This window comes from Conger conger, chromosome 1 (genome assembly GCF_963514075.1).
Source record: "Conger conger chromosome 1, fConCon1.1, whole genome shotgun sequence".
NCBI lineage: Eukaryota > Metazoa > Chordata > Actinopteri > Anguilliformes > Congridae > Conger > Conger conger.
In genome coordinates, this window is record NC_083760.1 from 78,567,302 (window position 1) to 78,586,808 (window position 19,507).

General features: G+C 42.2%; 2 protein-coding genes across 2 annotated transcripts in view; one reads left to right on the top strand and one right to left on the bottom strand.

Moving 5' to 3' along the window:
- Positions 1 to 816: 816 nt before the first annotated feature.
- On the bottom strand, positions 817 to 7,757 carry rap1gapl (RAP1 GTPase activating protein-like). The gene is made up of 19 exons (XM_061219200.1): positions 7,687 to 7,757; positions 7,414 to 7,440; positions 7,204 to 7,294; positions 7,076 to 7,111; positions 6,935 to 6,982; positions 6,541 to 6,732; positions 6,317 to 6,414; positions 6,116 to 6,194; positions 5,854 to 5,907; positions 4,532 to 4,615; positions 4,301 to 4,401; positions 3,737 to 3,866; positions 3,417 to 3,584; positions 3,160 to 3,231; positions 2,782 to 2,868; positions 2,524 to 2,679; positions 2,280 to 2,378; positions 1,278 to 1,309; positions 817 to 962 (listed from the first exon to the last, which is right to left on the bottom strand). The coding sequence occupies exons 1-19, from the start codon at positions 7,755 to 7,757 to the stop codon at positions 863 to 865; spliced, it is 1,725 nt and encodes a 574-aa protein (XP_061075184.1). The 3' UTR covers positions 817 to 862.
- Positions 7,758 to 12,418: 4,661 nt separating this feature from the next.
- casp2 (caspase 2, apoptosis-related cysteine peptidase) overlaps positions 12,419 to 19,507 on the top strand; it is an 11,968-nt gene continuing 4,879 nt past the window's right edge. Inside the window, exons 1-10 of the mRNA XM_061219789.1 lie at positions 12,419 to 13,093; positions 13,463 to 13,616; positions 13,912 to 14,067; positions 15,034 to 15,103; positions 15,455 to 15,546; positions 15,647 to 15,826; positions 16,814 to 16,942; positions 17,282 to 17,372; positions 17,947 to 18,126; positions 18,785 to 18,894. Coding sequence (XP_061075773.1) covers positions 13,464 to 13,616; positions 13,912 to 14,067; positions 15,034 to 15,103; positions 15,455 to 15,546; positions 15,647 to 15,826; positions 16,814 to 16,942; positions 17,282 to 17,372; positions 17,947 to 18,126; positions 18,785 to 18,894 — 1,161 coding nt within the window. The 5' untranslated portion in view covers positions 12,419 to 13,093; position 13,463. The remainder of the gene's footprint in view (positions 13,094 to 13,462; positions 13,617 to 13,911; positions 14,068 to 15,033; positions 15,104 to 15,454; positions 15,547 to 15,646; positions 15,827 to 16,813; positions 16,943 to 17,281; positions 17,373 to 17,946; positions 18,127 to 18,784; positions 18,895 to 19,507) is intronic.

Consider the following 19,507-nt stretch of genomic DNA (forward strand, 5'->3'; position numbering starts at 1 on the left):
TAATTATAATAATTATATTTGTGCATTGCCAGTCAGGGATGCTAATAATTCTAGAGCCCACTGTATCTGTATGTGGCAGCAACTCAATGCATAAAAGCATGTACACATGGTGAAGAGGTTCAGTTGTTGTTCAGACCAATTATCAGAATGGGGAAGAAATGTGATCTACTGTAAGTGCCTTTGGCCATGGAATGATTGTTGGTGCCAGACAGGGGTTGAATAACTCAGAAACTGCTGGTAATTTCCCGCACAGTCTCTAGAGTTTACTGAGGGAACAAAAGTTCCGTGGGATTGTCTTTAACTGCATTCAGATGCATACTGTTGTTTATGATTGACTGCAATGGCAGGGAACATTCAAATTGTTTTAATAAAGTAAAAAAACAATACATGAAAATATGATATGGAATGGATGTAAAGGATGTGTTAGCACTCTCTTCAGTCCAGCTATAAAGCAGAATTAAATAAGTGCTTCACAACCATGTTGGTCCAGGACACAAACTAAATTGTCCTACATCAATTAAAAATGTTTCAATTTTTCCACTGTCTTAGGATGTAAATGACAGCTAAAAGGGTGGTCAAGAATAAAAGCATTTAAGATTAGTTAAATGTGACACATAAAGGCGTGGACATTTGTTTAATTCAGGTCACAGAATACAGTCATAGCTTAGCTTATCAGTGTGAATTATGTACCCCCCCCCCCCCCCCCACACAGGTTTACTCAGTTTAACATAATTTATAATAATATAAATACACCCCATCCATATCCCTGTCATAACATAATGGCCAATGGGCAAGAGAAGTACATTCTCAATTAGAAGCACTGTGCCTTTACAGCACAATGAACGTACAGTGTTACTGTTGTCTACTCATCCTCTTGTGGACTGCTCTGACCTTTTCCATCTCCACAACTGGGACTGCCATTCAGCTGGAGGTTGGGTCCCAACTGCTTGTTGGCGGATTCACTGAAATACGCAAGAATAACCAACCGGTCAGTGTTGCCTTCTGACAGACAGTTAAGTGAGCTGTAGGCATAACAATGTTTTAATTGAAGAGGTATATATGCAGGTTGTTGATCAAAATGAGTTTCAAAGGCTGGATTTTGTGCATTGCCTTGCCTAGATCCATTGTGACAAAATGTGCGCATAGCTTGCACTGCTGACGAGAATTTTCCAACACATTGTTCTCAATCAACTGCTAGAATATAAAACTGACAGTGCAACATAAAGTGACATTATTATGGTAAATACGTATGTTGAGCTGTGTCCATGCTGTCTCACCTTTCTCCTTCCTTATCTCCTGCAGACAATGTCTAGGGAACAAAGTGAAATATAATAATAATACATTTAATTTATTATGCACCTTATTAATAAAATCTCAAGGCGCTACAGAAAAGTATATTAAAAAAGATTGTACTAAAGAAAGATCATGACAATTTGTATACATGAATATGTAATTTTTCAACAACGTAAATGTTATATTACCAATTGTTTTCAATAGTATCACAATCTTACATTCATTTTATTCACATATAAATACACTAATAAACAATGGCAAATAGTGTCATATGTATTTATGCCAGAGTGAGCTGTGATTTAGCCACATGTACAGTAGTGTAGTAATTACTGCATCCATGGTAATAAACTGCTTTGAGCAATAGAGGTCACTGCTATTTTATTCACCCAGAAAAAACGAGCCTGTATATATACACACACGCACCTGTACACCTACTTATTCGCGTGATTATCTAATCAGCCAATCGTGTGGCAGCTGTGCAATGCATGGAATCATGCAGATACAGTTCAGGAGTTCCAGTTAATGTTCACATCAACCATAAGAATGAGGAAAAAAATGGCCTAAGTGATTTTGACTGTGGAATGATTGTTGGTGGATTTTCACGCACAACAGTCTTTAGAGTTTGCAGAGAATGGTGCGAAAAACAAAAAAAACATTCAGTGAGCAGCAGTTCTACGGTCAAAAACACCTTGTTAATGAGATAAGTGAATGGCCAGACTGGTCAAAGCTGATAGGAAGGTGACAGTAATGCAAATACCCACACATTACAACAGTGGTATGCAGAAGAGCATCTCTGAACTCTAAGTGGATAGGCTACAGCAGCAGAAGACTTAAGTCTACAAAATAAGTGTCATAAATACCTACTAAAGTGCTCACTGAGTGTATATTTTTTGTGGAATAGGATGTAAATTTGGAGTTTTCTCTGAATGAGAAATCCTGGCAGATAATGGGGAAATATGTGTCACAGAATTTGCACAGGCACTTACGCCCTGGGACACACGAGGCTTCTGTGGTGGCCCCCCGCCGCCTGTCCTTTTGGGTGCCCCCAGGGTGTCAAACGAGTGGCTGCGCACCCTGATTGCTCTCTGGAAAAAAAAGAGGCAGAATAACATTACATCATGGGTCAATATCAATATGAAGTATTATGCGTAAATCAAAAGGCCATCGGTAAGAGACGGAAGATGATGGGCCAAAAGATACAACACGTCAACCGAATAAAAAAAAAAGTACCTTGAAATTTTCAATGAACCCACCACCTCCTTCCGCCCCGCCCCTAACCCCGTCAGAAAGGGGGAGTGCTGGAGGGGCTGGCTCTCCCAGCATGCACTGGGATTGGGAGGACAGTTCGGATCTCAGTCCCTCCAGGAGAGACGAGCGAGTGCGAAGCTCATGGAGAAAGAGAGGGGTTTACATGTTGACTGGGGACTACACCACAAACATTCATTCCAGCGAGCAGTGACAGTGGGAAGTTCATCTCTGTCCATTTACCTCCAGCCGGCTGAATCGATCAGCCTTGTAGCAGGAAATCTCTGCATTGATCAGTTTGGTCAGGAGGAAGTGTCTAAAGCCAGGACACTGCATGGGATAGCGGGACAAAGAGTGTAGATGAATTCAACGTGCATGTACAGCATTGTGCTTGATATTGAGTTGTTATTTCCGACCGGGAGGTGGGGAAAACACACACACACACACACACACACACCCCTTGCTAATACTGATGCCCTCAATATCCTCTCTATCCACTAACACACAGACTTACGTGCAGGCTTGTTTAGAGTACTGATCAACATTACAATCAAAATTACATAATTCACACCTACAATGATGCAATGACATAATTCACACAACGACAGTTGTCCTTTTTACCTCTGTGAAAATAGGTGGATCTGGGAGGGGAGGACCAAATGGAGGCACATCTTCTCTTGCTGTTACTGACACCTGTTGATGATAAATTGTCAAGTATAAATCACAAGAACTTCTGCTGTGCATGTTTATATGAGGCTGCTTAAGCCATTCATTGATACACAGAAATCAGTTTCAGGATAGAAAAGACAATAAAGCTATTGCTGACAAGTTTCCAACTATCTCAATGTTTAGTCTCGTTCTGTGTGTATAACTCTCACCTGAAATGTTGCACCTTTTGCTTCCTCACCCCTACTTCTTGGCATACGCCTGACAATTATGAAACAATGCAGGAAGTGAGAGCTGATGATGTCACAGATGAAAGGGACAGGGCCTTCCTGGTAAACCAATGCAACAATATCATTCCCAATGTGCCTTTTTCTCTGCAGCTAAAAGACATGAAGAAATAGATGAAAGGAGAGTTCATATGCAGAATGCGCTCATATTTGAATATATTTTATTATTATTAAGTAAAGTTTGTATTATTTAGTATTACAAACAAAGGGACAGAATATTATCATTGTCCATCACTTTGACTAACTTGCTGTGTGTCACCCTCTGTGAAGGGCAGTTTGGTAGCAACATGAAACATTATCTCTCTCCCGTGGAAGGAAGTGGCAATTGCATCACTTCCTGTTTGACCATGACACACATCCAAACCTCCCCTGAACCTAGGAGAGAAAGAATTAGCATAGCATTGATCCTGGAAGTTCAGCATTTAAATTGGCCCTCCCTGGTTTAAAATCCAGCTATGACCAGCTTGAAAGACCAGCTACCTGCTGTTTCAAAACATAGCTTGAGCTGGTCAAATCCTGTTGAGTATAGAGCTGGTTTAACTGGTCAACCAGCTCAAAAACCTAGCTTGAGCTGGGTTTTCAAAACCTAGCTTGAGCTGGGGTTTTTTTCAACAGGGCACAGAGATAGTTCAATACAATGTGAAACAATGTGTAAGATATCTGGAGAAATGTTCTGAATTATTTTGACAGTTTAGTCTATACCAGTTCACCCAGAGATGTAGTGGCATCCATACTATAGCATTTATCATTTTTGGTATAGTTTTTGTTGTTGCTGTTGTTGTTTTTGGAGTTGTTGTACTTGTTGTTACCCAGTGAAGCCCTGTAGTTTCACTGTCTCCCCCAAAATGGAAAGAAAAGCTTGAAACTCCTCACTTTCTTCATTGTTACTAAGTATATCTTCTTCTGTCAGCTAAAACAGAGAGTAAAGGTAGATGAGTAATGTCAGTTATAGGATAAAAACAGAAAAGGAACAGATTCAGGTTTTCATACTGAAATGTTTTAGATAACTTTGGCTACATAGTTAAATTCCTTTGTTTTACCTGTCCCTCTTTCTGATATAAAACACCAAACTTGAAATGATGTGACACTCTGTGCTCATCAAATGCTGTGATGAGTTCTGGTGCCTGAAAGAGAGAGAGTTAAAGAGGAACAGAAAACAAAAGGTAGAAACATAATTCCGAAACATGACCCGCAAATGCAGCCTAGCAAACCACACAACCTGCAGAAATCATACAGATCGGCTCAACACAGCACACAAAAAAACATTTCTTCAGTAGCTATGCTGCTACGGCTAACATACCACATCATTCAGAGAAAATTTGTATATCTTAAAATAATAAATAAAATATACAATTAACTTTAGATAATATCTGAGCGACTGTATATGGACCACTGTGAAAGACATTAAGCATAGGAAAAGACTAGAAATATAAATGATATATTTTTTAAACAATATTTGAAAATTAAGGGCCAGAAATTTTAATTAATTGAATTAAGGCAGAATCTGCAAAGACAGCAAGAATCTTATGGAGCCCCAAATTACAGTACTATATTATTAGTACTATAGACTTTCCAGCCCAGGAAATCCAGTGGATAACACAACCATAACAAGACTCTATATATGAAGAAAATAAAATAAAAACTATGAAAGGGCCAAAAATGACAAATATATTTAATTTGCATAAGGATGTCATTTAATTTGTATTCATTTTATGTTTATGGAAGAGATCATTTCTGTCTGTATTTCCAATAACAAATACAGAAACTGAAAAGCAAAGTGGGAGCTCACTTCAACAAATTATTGATTTGCCAACCATTTAAAATCATGTGAGATTAATGTTTTTACAAATATCGCTTTCAAAATAATCATATTTTCTTTGCAATTTGGAAGAAGAATATGACTGTCTCATTCACCCATACATCATCTGCACTGTTATGGTAAAATAATAGATAATTTCACTCCAAATTTAATATCAGCTTCTAGAAACAGTAGTCCACTCTATAATTTCACATTATCCATGTCATACCTTAACCTAGATTTTCTTCTAATATATTTTTTTAGCCTTGGCACAACGTTCCATTGCCCCAGAAAGAAAGTTAATTAGCTGACATATTTTTCTTTTGTGTTTATACTCTTTTGTGTTTATATTCATTCAATAATGAAAACAGTCTAAGAGACTTATCCCTGGTTATGGGTATGCACTTTGTTGTACGTCGCTCTGGATAAGAGTGTCTGCCAAATGCCAATAATATAATGTAATGTAATGAGTGCAAGAAACTGGGAGAGGGAGAGGGAGAGAGTGAGATAAAGATAGTTACTGACGTTAAATTGATTAGGATAGAAGGGAAGTGAATACCATACCTTGAGGTAACTGACAGCCTCAAATTGGGACAGGGTCACAGAGTCACACAACATCTAGAAGAAAAATAAAGCAAAAAAAGTTCTGATATAATTTATTGCAATGTACTGTATATGCTCACACTACCACCACTAAAAATAAGCAAGAATTATAATCACCAGGCATAATGTAATAAAATTATGTTCCACAATACTAGATAATAAATAAGGTCAATCTATTCAGAATGGCACACTTTAGTAAGCTTTTGCACTGCACTGAAAGTACCTTAGCCAGTTCAATAGCAGTAGGAAAGTGTTGGAAGAGAGAGAGAGAGAATATTCCATGCAGAGTGCAGTCTTTCATTCTGAGAAACAGAGATGACAAAAGAAAGGGATTGAGAGGCAATTTACAATTTAAGTCAACTGTTGCTTTTAGCAACATTAATTAGTTTGACTTACAGCATGTTTTACTTATATATGGACCTACCTTAGTATGATTCTCAGTCTTTTTTCCTCTTCTTCCAAACAGACAGAGAGAACAAGTGGTCCTAGTGAAGGGTCAACTGCTGTGAATGAGTTATGATACTACAAAAGAGAGACATGTTGAGTATAGTATGCTGTATGGCACACTTATCAGTAAATATATATATATATATATATATATATATATATGTATATATATACTGTCAAAAGAAAGAGTTTTTGATTCACCTTGGATCTGAACCATTCTCTGTAGATCTTGGCTTCACTGTCTCGTTCCATAATGTCATAAGTCTCTACTTCAAGTCCAGCGATTGAAGGGGTGGGGCTGGTCTCAACAAACTTTTCAAAGCGTGGCTCTATCCAGTAACCTCCTGATTTTGGGGGGAGAATCAAGGGGAGGGTGCTGCTTATCTTTAAAAGCTGTAATTCCAGAATAAGACTGCAGTTACACAGGTGTTACTGCTGCTCATCCAAACTGTCAGCATACAACACAAAGTTCCTACTTCATGAATTTCCTCAAGCATCGTGGCAAATTTCATTTATGAATTTCAGGTTATTGCAAGCAACGACAGTAAAATATTAGCTACGTTGCTGTTGTTAATGGTCAGTAAAGCCATTTTACCTTCAGTGGGGGAGGGAATGCACAGCGCTGTTCATCTAAACGGCTTCCCTATTCAAAATAAAAGATGATATTAGAACAGGATTGTTCACTGACAGAGAACTCCGGTAAACTCAGTGACATTTGTGAAATTGACAGAATTACCTGAAGCTTCTCAATTATTTCGAAAAGGTCTGTGGACTGAAAAAGAGAGAGGGAAGAGTGTTTCTGATGAAGACTCACACAGAATAACACAGGGAGGGGGTGGCACAGTTAAAACAGTAATTAGTTACCCTCTGATTCGTGGCTGCAGTGAGGACAGATTTGGTCTCATTAGTGGGAGAGTCAAGTATGTCCAGGATGCTGCGCTCTATCGATTCTTGTCTGTGGCAAAAGACTCCGTCATTAAAAAGGTTAATGTATTACATAACCATGAAAAGTAAAATCAAGCTATAGTCATGGATTAATAAGACTGGAAACTGCAAGTAGATAGCGTTACTCACCGGGTTTCGCAGATGAACCTGTCCACCCTGTAAACAAAGTTGCAGGGTTGTTGAATTGTCTGCTCTGCTCCTTCTTTCTAAACTCTAATCTATTAGTCGTGGAGAGCCAAATTATTCAGTTATCCAGAATATGCATGCATAATGCTATTACAGAAGTCAGTTTCTTACTGTATGTAGTGTGAAAACATCAATCATCTCCAAGCATAACATGTCGTCTGCCTTTTATTTATTGTAATAGGTGACCTTCTTACCATATGTCACTGAATAACTTACCCTCCATAAGCGCCAAAAGTGAAACTTCTCTTCCTGGAAAAGAATTTCTCATTCCTTCGCTCTTTCTCCATCTCTGGGTCAGTTTTGATGTGTTGTTGAGTCCAGTTTAATCAGTCTTACAGGCAGTCAGTCAGTGTGATTACTGAATCAAAATCTCAGTCCCTCTCAGGCTCCCTCTTCTCTACCCCCTGCCTCTTTCTCATTTAATCTCCCTACTTCCTTTCCTCTGTCCTGCTGTTTGGGAGAATGACATTGTTAACTCCTTCACTCCCAAAAGTGAATATAAACAGATATGACAAACAAATATAAAGAGTATACACCTTTACACACAAGTAAATTGAAGTGTGCAGGTATGCACAGACAGTTACACACACACTGGCAGACAAATTGTGAGTTAAAGTGCGCAGAAACAGCTTGGGAAGAGGTTGAATGAAAGATCAGCTTTTAGACCTGTTACCCTTTTGAGTCAGTAAAAACCATCAATTATTGACAATGCATACTGAGAGAGGGGAGAGCAAGGCAGCAGGAGAGGGAGGGAGGGAGGGCGAGTGAGAGAGAGTGAGAGAGACAAAGAGAGAGAGAGGGAGGAAGAGGAGGAGACACAGGGAGAAGAAATGGGAATAGGAGGAATGGCAAAACCAGGGAAAGAAAACTTTAATCTAGTTATAGTCTGTGAAAGGTAAAAGTAGTCTGTTTGGTTAAGAAGCCAGCTATAAACAGGTCACCAAATTGAATTTATCTGAAAGATATGCTGAATTTCAATTCTGGCATAAAATTGGCATAAATGTCCATATCATTCCAGGAATATGTCTGTAATGTTTTCAGAGATGATTGTTTTAGTTTTTAGTCTGGCCCAGGTATTACCTGTTCGTTGATATATTTGTGCCTACCCTGGTCCATAATTAGTTAAGCTCTCTATTTTCCTAATACAACTTACAATAAACACTCAGCACCAAAAACCCAACCCGAATAATAATAACAGGAATTATGCAAACACGATAATTATCTCATACATAGTAATTAAAACATTTTATAAAGACCTGGAAGTTCCCAAGCAATCCCTGGAAATGATTACTGCATGTCATGACTATGTGGGACACAGAGAGTTCAGGCCAGTCCAGGAAATAACTGTTGGAAAATCTAGTCAAGCAGGAGCTTTAAATGTGTAAGGACAAATTAGGAGGAAAATGTGCAATTATAGTATGGTAACAAGATGCTTTCAGTCCTGGATATTGCCATATACAGTATCGCCTTGAAACTTGGAATATTGCATGGTACCTTAAATAAATTAAATGTATTGCAATATGTTGTAAACCCACAAACACTATTTCTATTTCAAGAAAGGGTCTTCTTCAAAACACTTCTTTATACACAAGTCGAATGTCACCAGAAAAACGATTTCATATTTCAGAAATATTGTATTTTGCTGCAGGTACTTCATGGGTGAATAGTCGCAGGGCTTATATAAGATACTTATGATCATCTAGTTCAGGTGCGTGCTCTTCCTAACTGCCTGGTCTGGAGATAGGACCAATATATTGGGTCTCGATTCTATGTCTCCCTCTGATGGAACAATTGTGCCATTGCATATCTCCCATATACCACATAACCCCAAAAAGTTATTTCCAGATTTGCAGTTGAGCCAAATTGGGCAACTTTTACTTATTAGACTTAATTGCGGATAGAAAATCGCCGGGACGAGTTGGGTTGTTATCTAGCAAGTGCGTAGTGGCACAAGGTCTTGGACTGTCAGCCAGACAGCACAGTTAAGAGGAGGAGTTGTACGCGATATTTTACATGTACCTGCACAATTATGCAATATGAGCGACCTCTGGAAACTGTGTTGGTAACTACCAGAGACGTTCACAAGTAATCAAATGCAAGTCCGAGTCAAGTCTCAAGTCTCCAGAATGGTGCAACCTAAACAACTATAGAAATTCATCACGATACCTATGCTAATTGAAGATATAGAACATTACATTACATTATTGGCATTTGGCAGACGCTCTTATGCAGAGCAACGTACAGTTGATTAGACTAAGCAGGAGATAATCATCCCCTGGAGCAATGCAGGGTTAAGGGCCTTGCTTAAAGGCGCAACGGCTGTGCAGATCTTATTGTGGCTACACCACGATTAGAACCACAAACCTTGCGTGTTCCAATCATTTACCTTAACCACTACGCTACAGGCTGCCCTAGAAAGTGTATGCAAGAAATCAGGAGCCATGATTTTGGTACTACATCAACATTATGCTACAGGAAAACCTCGAATCCTAAGGAATGCCATTGCACTATTGCATAGTAAAAATTATAAATAATTCCAAAACCGCGTGCAACTACAGTACATGCCAAACGGCTTCTACGGTATCTACGGTGTCTATTAACGCTTGCATATCGATCTTAAAGACCGCACTGAAAGGTGCATTCCTTGATTAGGCGCTAAATCCCATTACATGGCCTTTTTTTCTGAAAACGCAGCTGATTGTGTGAACAACGTTGACAATGAAAATGTATGGACCTCTTCAAGCCAACCTGAAGAGATTTGTTTTAACGTTACTGTAACGTTACCTTACGTTCGTGGTTCTCCAGCTTGCATAGCTTTTCAAGATCAACCATTTGAAATGCAAGCCAACGTCGCTACAACTTGGCAGTCAACAAAAGAAAAAAATATGGGCTTCTGTTTTGCTGATTAAACGGTGCACCAACATTACACTGGGTCTGAAACGCCTCATTTGGCCAACACAACAGTTTAGCCAAGTTTCGTTAACGCAACAGTGAACAGCGGTGGGATCAGCTCTGGTGCTGGTAAACTGACCTGTTTCCCTTATGAGTTTTCAAATGTCTGTTGAAATTTTACGTGGTTGCTCCGGCATCTTTTATTTTAATTCTCCACATCTTGTTAGTTGCAATCATTTTGTTTCATTTTGCAACCTGAAATATTTAAACTCAAAGGCCACAACCATGCGGAACTGTAATCTTAACGAGTTCTGCTACAAGAAATACATCGTAGGGTGTTGCTATGGTTGCAACTAGAAGGCGCACGGTGTGCCGCGTAAAACGACGTTGGCTATGTTTTAACTGAGGAATATTTTTTTATATAAATAATTGAAAAATAATCATTGGCTGTGACATTATTCACTAAGCCATTTTCACAATGCAATTTGGCACATTGGCAGACTCTTGTTCACGAGTCCTTATTGACGAGTCCGAGTCGAGTCTCAAGCATAGACTGGTCTCAATTCATTTTTGGACGAGTCTGTAGACCCTGTATGTGCGACTCAAGTGCGACTCGAGTCCGAGTCGCTGACTCGAGTCCCCATCTCTGGTATCTACGGTTTATGGTTCGTATAAAATCTACTTTACTTAAGCTACTCGGTGTATTTTTATTTTATTTTATTTATTTACTACAAATGACAGAATGGCATTATGGCAGCAATTGTAAAGCTATCCATCAAAAAGACCCTTTGTTGTACATTAACGACTGTTTATGGAAACGATTTCTATTCTTAATAGTGTCTAATCGCTGGGAGAAGTCACAGAGCAACATTACAGAGGAAGGACAGCAGTGTTTGAGTTCACGCAAAGGTTTTATTTATATGGTGTTGTCGCTTAAACATTAACTTTGCATATGCCATTTGGCAAAATGTTATATTCAAACAACAGCAACTAATATTTTCATATTACTTTACAGATTCCAGATAAGATTACACCCTAATGTTGTGTAACATTTCTATTAGCTGGTATAATGCCTTTATATTTTTAAGTATAGTAACGGGTGCCTGTAGCTATGCTGTGAAGAACGGTTATGCAAAACACACTGGTTAATGAACACAGAGCTAACACAGGCATGCAATCCGCTTCAGTGGGCTATATTCCACCAATTTAGGTCGTGTTATCTCGTGTCCTTCCTGCATGCATCTTTCTCAAAGACACGTTGCAGTTAGCATTTTCCATCAACCAAGGTACACTAAATTATATTAAATTTAAAAAATATGTGCAGATGGGTCTGTGCATATCACCCCATGCCACATTTCCACCAGAACTCGTAAGGTTATGTATGGGCAAAATATAATGTTTCTCTCTTTACCAATAAGGGTTTTGATGGGCTGCATTTTGGACTCAAGTTAATGCTTACAGTATGCATGTTCGTTCGAAACTAATATTAGCGACAATAAAGTAGTACATTGCAAAAGGCAAACTTACATGGATCACATTTAATAGTGAGCCTCGTTTGCTTAGATAACAAGGAGGAACACATGGAATGATTGAGGGTTGCCCTTGAGCAGGCAGTCACAACTAGAGCATGTCATAAATTAAACGGACTGTCCGTCATCCAGCCAGCCCTTCGTCTTTTGCTTGCCATTGTCTGACTGACATGTAAGCCGACTTTGGAATGTTAATTTTACAGCTGCCCGTAACCTGTTAACAAAGTATTTTTTTGGTTCTCTCTAATAAAATCGCGCCTTTCCAGCTTCAACTTGTGAAACGCGTTTATTTATGTTCTCCACTCTTCTTCGTTGGTGGTTTGTTTATACACTGCAGGAATTTGAATTCCAAATTCTTTTACTGTGAAGTCTTGCTCGTAAACACTCCTTCTCCGCCCTATTTCCAGACCCACCTCTTTATCTACTGAGTCCTATTCGTGTAGGAAAATGTCATTCACTTTTCATGGACTCTCAGAGGCTTGGTTCAAAAAGTTAAACTAAGACTCCACCCATTTGATATTGCGCGGAAGAGACGGAACGGATACGTCCGTTGTTCATTTAGCTAGCTAGCTAGCTAGCTCTGTGAAGTAAAAAAAAAAAAAAAAAGTTAGCATAAATATTTGGTTGGAGAACTCTAGAAGAACACGTCGAAACTGCAGTTGAAAACATTTCGCACATCTTTCAATGGTTTTAAGTTACTCGTCGTGTGGTTCACTTGCTTCTAGCAACAAACAAAGCTATGGCAATGTAGCCAACGTTTGCAAATGGCTACACCATTTTATCGTTTTAGCTAGCTAATGATATCTAGTCTAGTGCTTATCGAAGTCCAATTTATCTTGTTGAATCAAACCAAGATAGAGCTAACTAACGGTTTACCTCTGTAACGTTGGTTAAGGTCTTTTTAGCAAATGAGGTGGCTAGACTACTTCCAAGGAAGGATAAGCAAAGCTAGCAAGCTGACGATGGCTGCATTAACATTACTCTGTTGACATTTTTTTTCACTTGTGCTTTTATCTCTAAACTATTTGAAACGTCCGGTAACATTATAAGCGACAAAAGACTCGTAGCTAAAGGCTAGTCAAAATAAAGACAAGCAGGCTATTTTACCGACGAGGTTAGGTATCGCTAGCTTGGTATTGACTGCGGACTCAAGTAACTTAACCAACTTCAGATCTTTACCTACGCGAGGAGACGACAAAAAGGTAATTACGCCCGTTGTGTATTGTGTTGTGAATGTGAACCCTCATCTAGCTAACAAGTAGGCGATTGTCCGGTTCCTTGCTGACAGATTCTTAATGGGCAATTCAGTTTTTTGAGCAAGCCTAACTAGCTAGTAGTCTAAGTTGGTGACATTAACTAGGCTATGTGATGACTAACGTAGCCAACTACCTAGTTGCCCTTGGAGTTCAGATTCACTTGCTGATACTCTAGCTGCAGTCTTAATTTCATGTCACGTTACCGTGTATATTATTATCAAAGCTGTGCATGGTACAATAAGTGTCCCTGCCGTTCTGTCTGTGGGACTGCATGTCTGAGTCGTGACTTAAATAAGTTAATTCTCTTTCCTGCAGAATGCTTGGGGAGTGTGGTATGCTGGAGCTTGACAAAGCTACGTTGCGGAAGTGCAGTGTTAAGCTGTGCAAAGATATGGTTTTGGACGAGCTGCTGGTTCAGATGCTGAAGACTGACGGAATTCTTTCAGAAAATATGGCAGAGAGCATTCTGGTACTTCAGTTGCATTTGTTTTGTTCTCGTTCAGTGTGACACTGTAGAAAATGTTCACACGATAGAAATTACTTTGCTCCACCCCAAGGTGTTGAAACCGGTTTACCACAGAGATTCAGTGAAAAGCTTTGGCTGGTTCAGTAATTCCAACAGCTAAAATCTACAAAGCTTCTTGCACGAACCAATGCATAGCATCTTCTCACTATTTTATTGGCAAATGTATGAAACAATACGTGTTTCGTTGACATTGCTTTTAAATTCACATTGTATGCAATTTTGTCTTTCTGTTTAAAAGGTCAACAGCACATCCCAGACGAAGAACTATAAACTGCTATCCCTCCTGCCGAAACGAGGGTCTTGTGCCTTCAGTAGCTTCTGCAAGGCACTGAGGGAGACTGAGCAGCAGGACCTGTGCATACTGCTGATGGAGGAGAGAGAAAGGCTCAGAGAGGTGAGGCGCATGGCGAGTGCATTGGCTCTGGTTCTGGACGGGGCTGTGCATTGGTTCTGGTTCTGCACGGGGCTGTGCATTGGCTCTGTTTCTGCATGAGGCTGTGCATTGGCTCTGTTTCTGCACAGGGCTGTGCATTGGCTCTGTTTCTGCACGGAGCTGTGCATTGGCTCTGGTTCTGCACGGGGCTGTGCATTGGCTCTGTTTCTGCACGGAGCTGTGCATTGGCTCTGGTTCTGCACGGGGCTGTGCATTGGCTCTGTTTCTGCACAGGGCTGTGCATTGGCTCTGGTTCTGCATGAGGCTGTGCATTGGCTCTGTTTCTGCACGGAGCTGTGCATTGGCTCTGGTTCTGCATGGAGCTGTGCATTGGCTCTGTTTCTGCACAGGGCTGTGCATTGGCCCTGTTTCTGCATGGAGCTGTGCATTGGCTCTGTTTCTGCACAGGGCTGTGCATTGGCCCTGTTTCTGCATGGAGCTGCGCATTGGCTCTGATTCTGCACGGGGCTGTGCATTGGCTCTGTTTCTGCATGGAGCTGCGCATTGGCTCTGATTCTGCACGGGGCTGTGCATTGGCCCTGTTTCTGCATGGGGCTGTGCATTGGCTCTGATTCTGCACGGGGCTGTGCATTGGCCCTGTTTCTGCACGGGGCTGTGCATTGGCTCTGGTTCTGCACGGGGCTGCAGGGTTAGTATCACAGTGTCAGACCCAGGTTCTAAAGTGTTTGCAGGTGTCTGTGGGTCCCTTTCATTCGGCTGCCTGTTTTGGTATTGAAAGCCAACTGTATGGGGTTTTTTAACCACTCAATTTCACGAATGAACCCCTAACTGCTGAAGGGTGACACAAACAAGCGGCTACGGCCCTTCTGGACTGGTGTCTGACACCCCTGGTATAGACACTGGCTGGCTTTGGAAAGAAGGGACTGCTCAGAATGAATGTTCAGTGGTGTTTTTTTTGCGTTACAGGAATATGTGGACTCCGCCCTGCCCCTCCCCACCCAGGACACTGCCAAGGCCAAGAGAGCCAGGTTGCACGGTCAGTGGAGGCAGACCCTCGCTACATTTACTCAGCTAAGCACCCTTCACCTCACATGGCATCTGTGTCTTGTGAGGGGTGGTGTGTCTCGGCTGTGCTTTTATAAGTGCCTGGGACAGATATTCAATTGTTTTGGATTCAAATACTTTTCTACGCTGTGCTGAGTTTGTCTGGTGTATTGGAACCTATGAAACACTCTCAAAAAGTGCGAACCCTTCCGTCCGCACCGCTTGGTTAGCTCAGTTGTGCCAGGCAAGATCAACCGAGCACAGAACAGTATCTGAATCCCCAAAAATTGCGCATTTGACCCAGCTGTGATGTGCGGCGTGTGTGACGGTCTGATGCTTCCAGAGTCGGTGGAGATGTGTCTGGACGCAGACAGCCCCATCACCAAGCCCGTGCTCCCCTGTTCTCGTGACTTCTACCTCTCTCACTTCCAGCAGGTAAGCGCTCTCATTTTGTCATTCTCTGTGGCTCAACCTGCGGCGTGGGGCTCCCTGCGGAATAACGCGGCTGCCTCCTCTCCCGATCGTGTCGTCGCAGGCCTACCGCATGGACTCCAGTCCCCGCGGCCGGGCCCTTGTCATCAGCAACGTGACCTTTGACCCGCTGGCCCCTGACCTGGACAGGCGGGTGGGAGGGGAAGTTGACGAGGAGGTGTTGGGAAAGCTCTTCACTGAGCTGGACTACACGGTGATGCTGCGGAAGAACCTCTCGGTCCAGGTACCTCGACACGGCTTCATAACGGCTCCGAGCCCCCCACAAGGGGCAGTGTAGCACAATCTGAACGTAAGAATGTCGTTCGTAATTGAATGCTTAGACATTTCTGACATAATGTGGCTTAAAAGTAATCCCTCTGAAGATGGAAAGCACCTCATTTAGAAACATTTACAGCTTGTTAACGTTCTGGGATTGCGTCAGTGATGGGAACTACCATAACCCTCTTTGAGCAGTTCTGGTTTTATGTTATGTGAATTACTGGCACACATGGTGCAATCTCAGGAAATGGGTGGTGTCTGCAGTTGTTCCGCAGAAAGGACACCGAAAGCGTTTTGATGTCTGGTGAGAACCAACTAGGCCAGGTCTGGAATCCCCCTGTGTATGCTGGTTTACCTTTTAACCACAGTTGCCATCCCAGAATCTTAACAAGCTGTTATTTTTTTCTTAATTGGGTAATAAAAAATTTTTTTTTTTACTTACTAGTTTCTTTGTTATTTACTATTTTAAGCCACATTATGTCAGAAATAACCATGCGTACAAAGAAGAATAAAAATCCTATATTCACATTGTGCTTATTATTGCAAACAATAAGATAAAAAGTAAATTTTTAACTCCAAACATAGTGAATCTGCAGGTTCTGATAACTGTGGTAGTGCCACCTGCTTAAATGTGATGCTCATGAACCTGACCGAGCAGAAGAGGGAAATCGCAACCAACTTTTGGCGTTAGGAAGTTTCTAGAAGGTGCATTTAACGGAACCGTGTAATGGGGCCTCCATTGCCTTGTAGCACGGTGGTGTGTGTCCTCTTCACACTTGTACTTGTGTTTGATCTGCGCTTCTTTGTACGTGGCTCTGGATAAGAGCGTCTGCTAACTGCCGTTAATGTACTGTGTGTCAGGTCGTGCTGTGTGAAATGCACCACCTTCTAGAGGTTTCTGGGAGAGCGGGAAACTGATGTGGTGCTGTGGTGCTGTGCTTGTTCCTCTCAGGAGATGCAGGTCTGCGTGGAGCAGTTCAGCAGGAGTCTGGACCATCGGACTATGGACAGCTGTGTGGTGTGCCTGCTGTCTCACGGGGTGGAGGGGGCGGTGTACGGCACGGACGGGCAACTGTTGGAGGTGAGAGAGTGCTGATGTCATCTGCAGTGATTGTTAGGTCATCAGTGCCCTCTGACACGGCTCCCAGCGATAGGACCTTCTCAGGGGATCCTCAGCCATGATTACTATGGTTACCATTTGATACCACATGGTGGGGAGTTTCAGAATAGTTAAAACCAGTATATTTGCAACACTCACAACCAAATAATCCAATTCAGATATTTCAAGTTTCTAGTTGGATATTTTAAATAACTATTTACTGCTGGACCTGGTCCAGGAAACACAGACATGACATGGAGTGAAATGAAGTAATGTTTGAAACTGGAGGAATAAATTACATTGTGTCCTTTCCCTTCTCAGCTGGACTGGGTGTTTAAGTCTTTTGACAACGAGCACTGCCCTCAGCTCCAGAACAAGCCCAAGATGTTCTTCATTCAGGCCTGCAGGGGAGGTAGGCTCATCTCACACTGTTTTTGGGGCACTCTCTGTTCCTCCAGGGGAATGTCTGGAGCTCCAGCCTCCCTCGTTGGGAACAGGGCCTTCAGACTCCACGGACCCCTTCCTTCCTTTTTGGCCTGGCTCTGGCATGGTGACTGTTCAGTCTCAAAAGGACGGAGACTCCAGAGTAGAGTGCAAGGAGAGAAGAAGTGATTTCACTTGTTAAATTGCATTCCTTTTAAAAGTTCACCGAACGTACGCTGCGGTAACTTGACTAGTATAACTTATTTCTTTGTCTCGGACTTTCTTTCTCCTGTCAAACCTCTCCCGGCACCAGTAATCTGGCTTTATCTCTCCTGACTGCCTCTGTCTCTGTGCTCCTCCTGCGGTAATGGGAGGTGCATGCAATGCTAACCTCATCTGCGTCTCCTCTCTCAGCTGTCTGCCTCTCTCTGTGCTCCTCCTGCAGTTTTGGGGGGCCGTGCAGTGATAACCTCCTCAGCGTTTTTGCGCCTCCTCTCTCAGCTCCTGCTGCTGTAGGCGGGAGGCGCATGCAGCACTGACCTCCTGCGTGTGTCCCCCCTCAGAGGAGATGGACTGCGGTGTGGACCAGCGGGACGGCTCAGAGAGAACCCAGTCTCCCGGGTGTGAGGAGAGGGACGCGGGCAGGGAGGCGCAGGAGGACCGGGAGAGGGAGGAGAGGGAGCGGCTGAGAGTCAAGCTGCCCAAGCGCTCCGACATGATCTGTGGCTTCGCCTCACTGAAAGGTGAGGGGTGTGTGTGTGTGTGTGTGTGTGTGTGTGTGTCTGTGTGTGTGTGTGAGTGTGTGTGAGTGAGAGATGGGGACTGTGTGTGTGTGTGTGTGTGGGAGAGAGATGGGGACTGTGTGAGTGGGAAAGAGATGCGGACTGTGTGTGTGTGAGTGTGAGAGAGTGAGAGAGAGATAATGTGTATTTCATATATGTTGGTGTCCTTTTATCACTGGTTTTTATACTGCATTGTGGTTTTCAGGGGCACTGTATTTTGTCATTTTCATACACCTGTAATAAGAATGACAATAAACTTGACATAGATAAAGGTTTGTCTGTGTTTATGAGACAGAGAGAGAGAATGTACTTAGCTGTGGGTGTGGTTGTGTGTGAATGAGGGAGAGTGAGAGAGTGTGTATGTGTGGGTGTGGTTGTGGTTGTGGGTGTGTGACGGAGATGCACAGAGTGTGTGTATGTGTGTTTGAGAGACAGACCGAGAGACAGAATGCATGTGTGGGTGTGTTTGTAGGTGTGTGTTGGAGACGCAGAGAGTGTGTGAGAGAGAATGTACGTATGTGTGTTGGTGACGTAGAGTGTGTGTATGTGTGTTTGAGAGAGAGACAATGCATGTGTGGGTGTGGGTGTGGTCTGACGCTGTCCCACATTGTACCTCCAGGCACAGCTGCTATGAGGAACACAAAGAAGGGCTCCTGGTTCGTTCAGGAACTGAACACCGTGCTGAGAGACAAGGCCAGAGACACTCACATGGCCGACATCCTGGTGCAGGTAACCTCTGACCCCTGTGCCCATCCTGACCGCTGTCCTCTGATTGGCTCGCTGGGCATGATGCTCAGTCTATGCTCCGTAACACCATAATTCTGTTGTGTTTCAACAAGATGCTGAAGAATCTAAAGATAATTGAGGTGTGGTTAAAGGTGTTAACCTGAATGATTGTGTACTGTTTTAACGTCTTACCAAAAGAGTGGTAATTGGTTTGGGAGAGATTGTTCGGCTATTAACCCATGATTGACCCATGTTGGTTAGTTCTTCACTAACGAGTGGTTTCCAGGTATGGTCGATTGGCTGTGCATTCATAGTGGAATGCATTAAATGGACAATAAGTGAGGGCAGAATTTATGAACCTGCTCATGGCTACGCTATCGAGTGTATGGTGATGTGTGTAAACACCGTTAAGAGCGGTAATACGCTGTTCAGTTATCATGAATCAATAACGGTAATGCACACCATCTGATATCAAAGCATGCAATTGCTAGAGCGATATCAGAGATTTCTCTGAGGCAAGGTCACACAAACTTCCCCCTGGTCTTGTTGGAGTGCTGCTATTTCCTCATAAAACCAGTTTAGCTTTAAGGACTTTGAGGAAACACTTTTCTGGCTT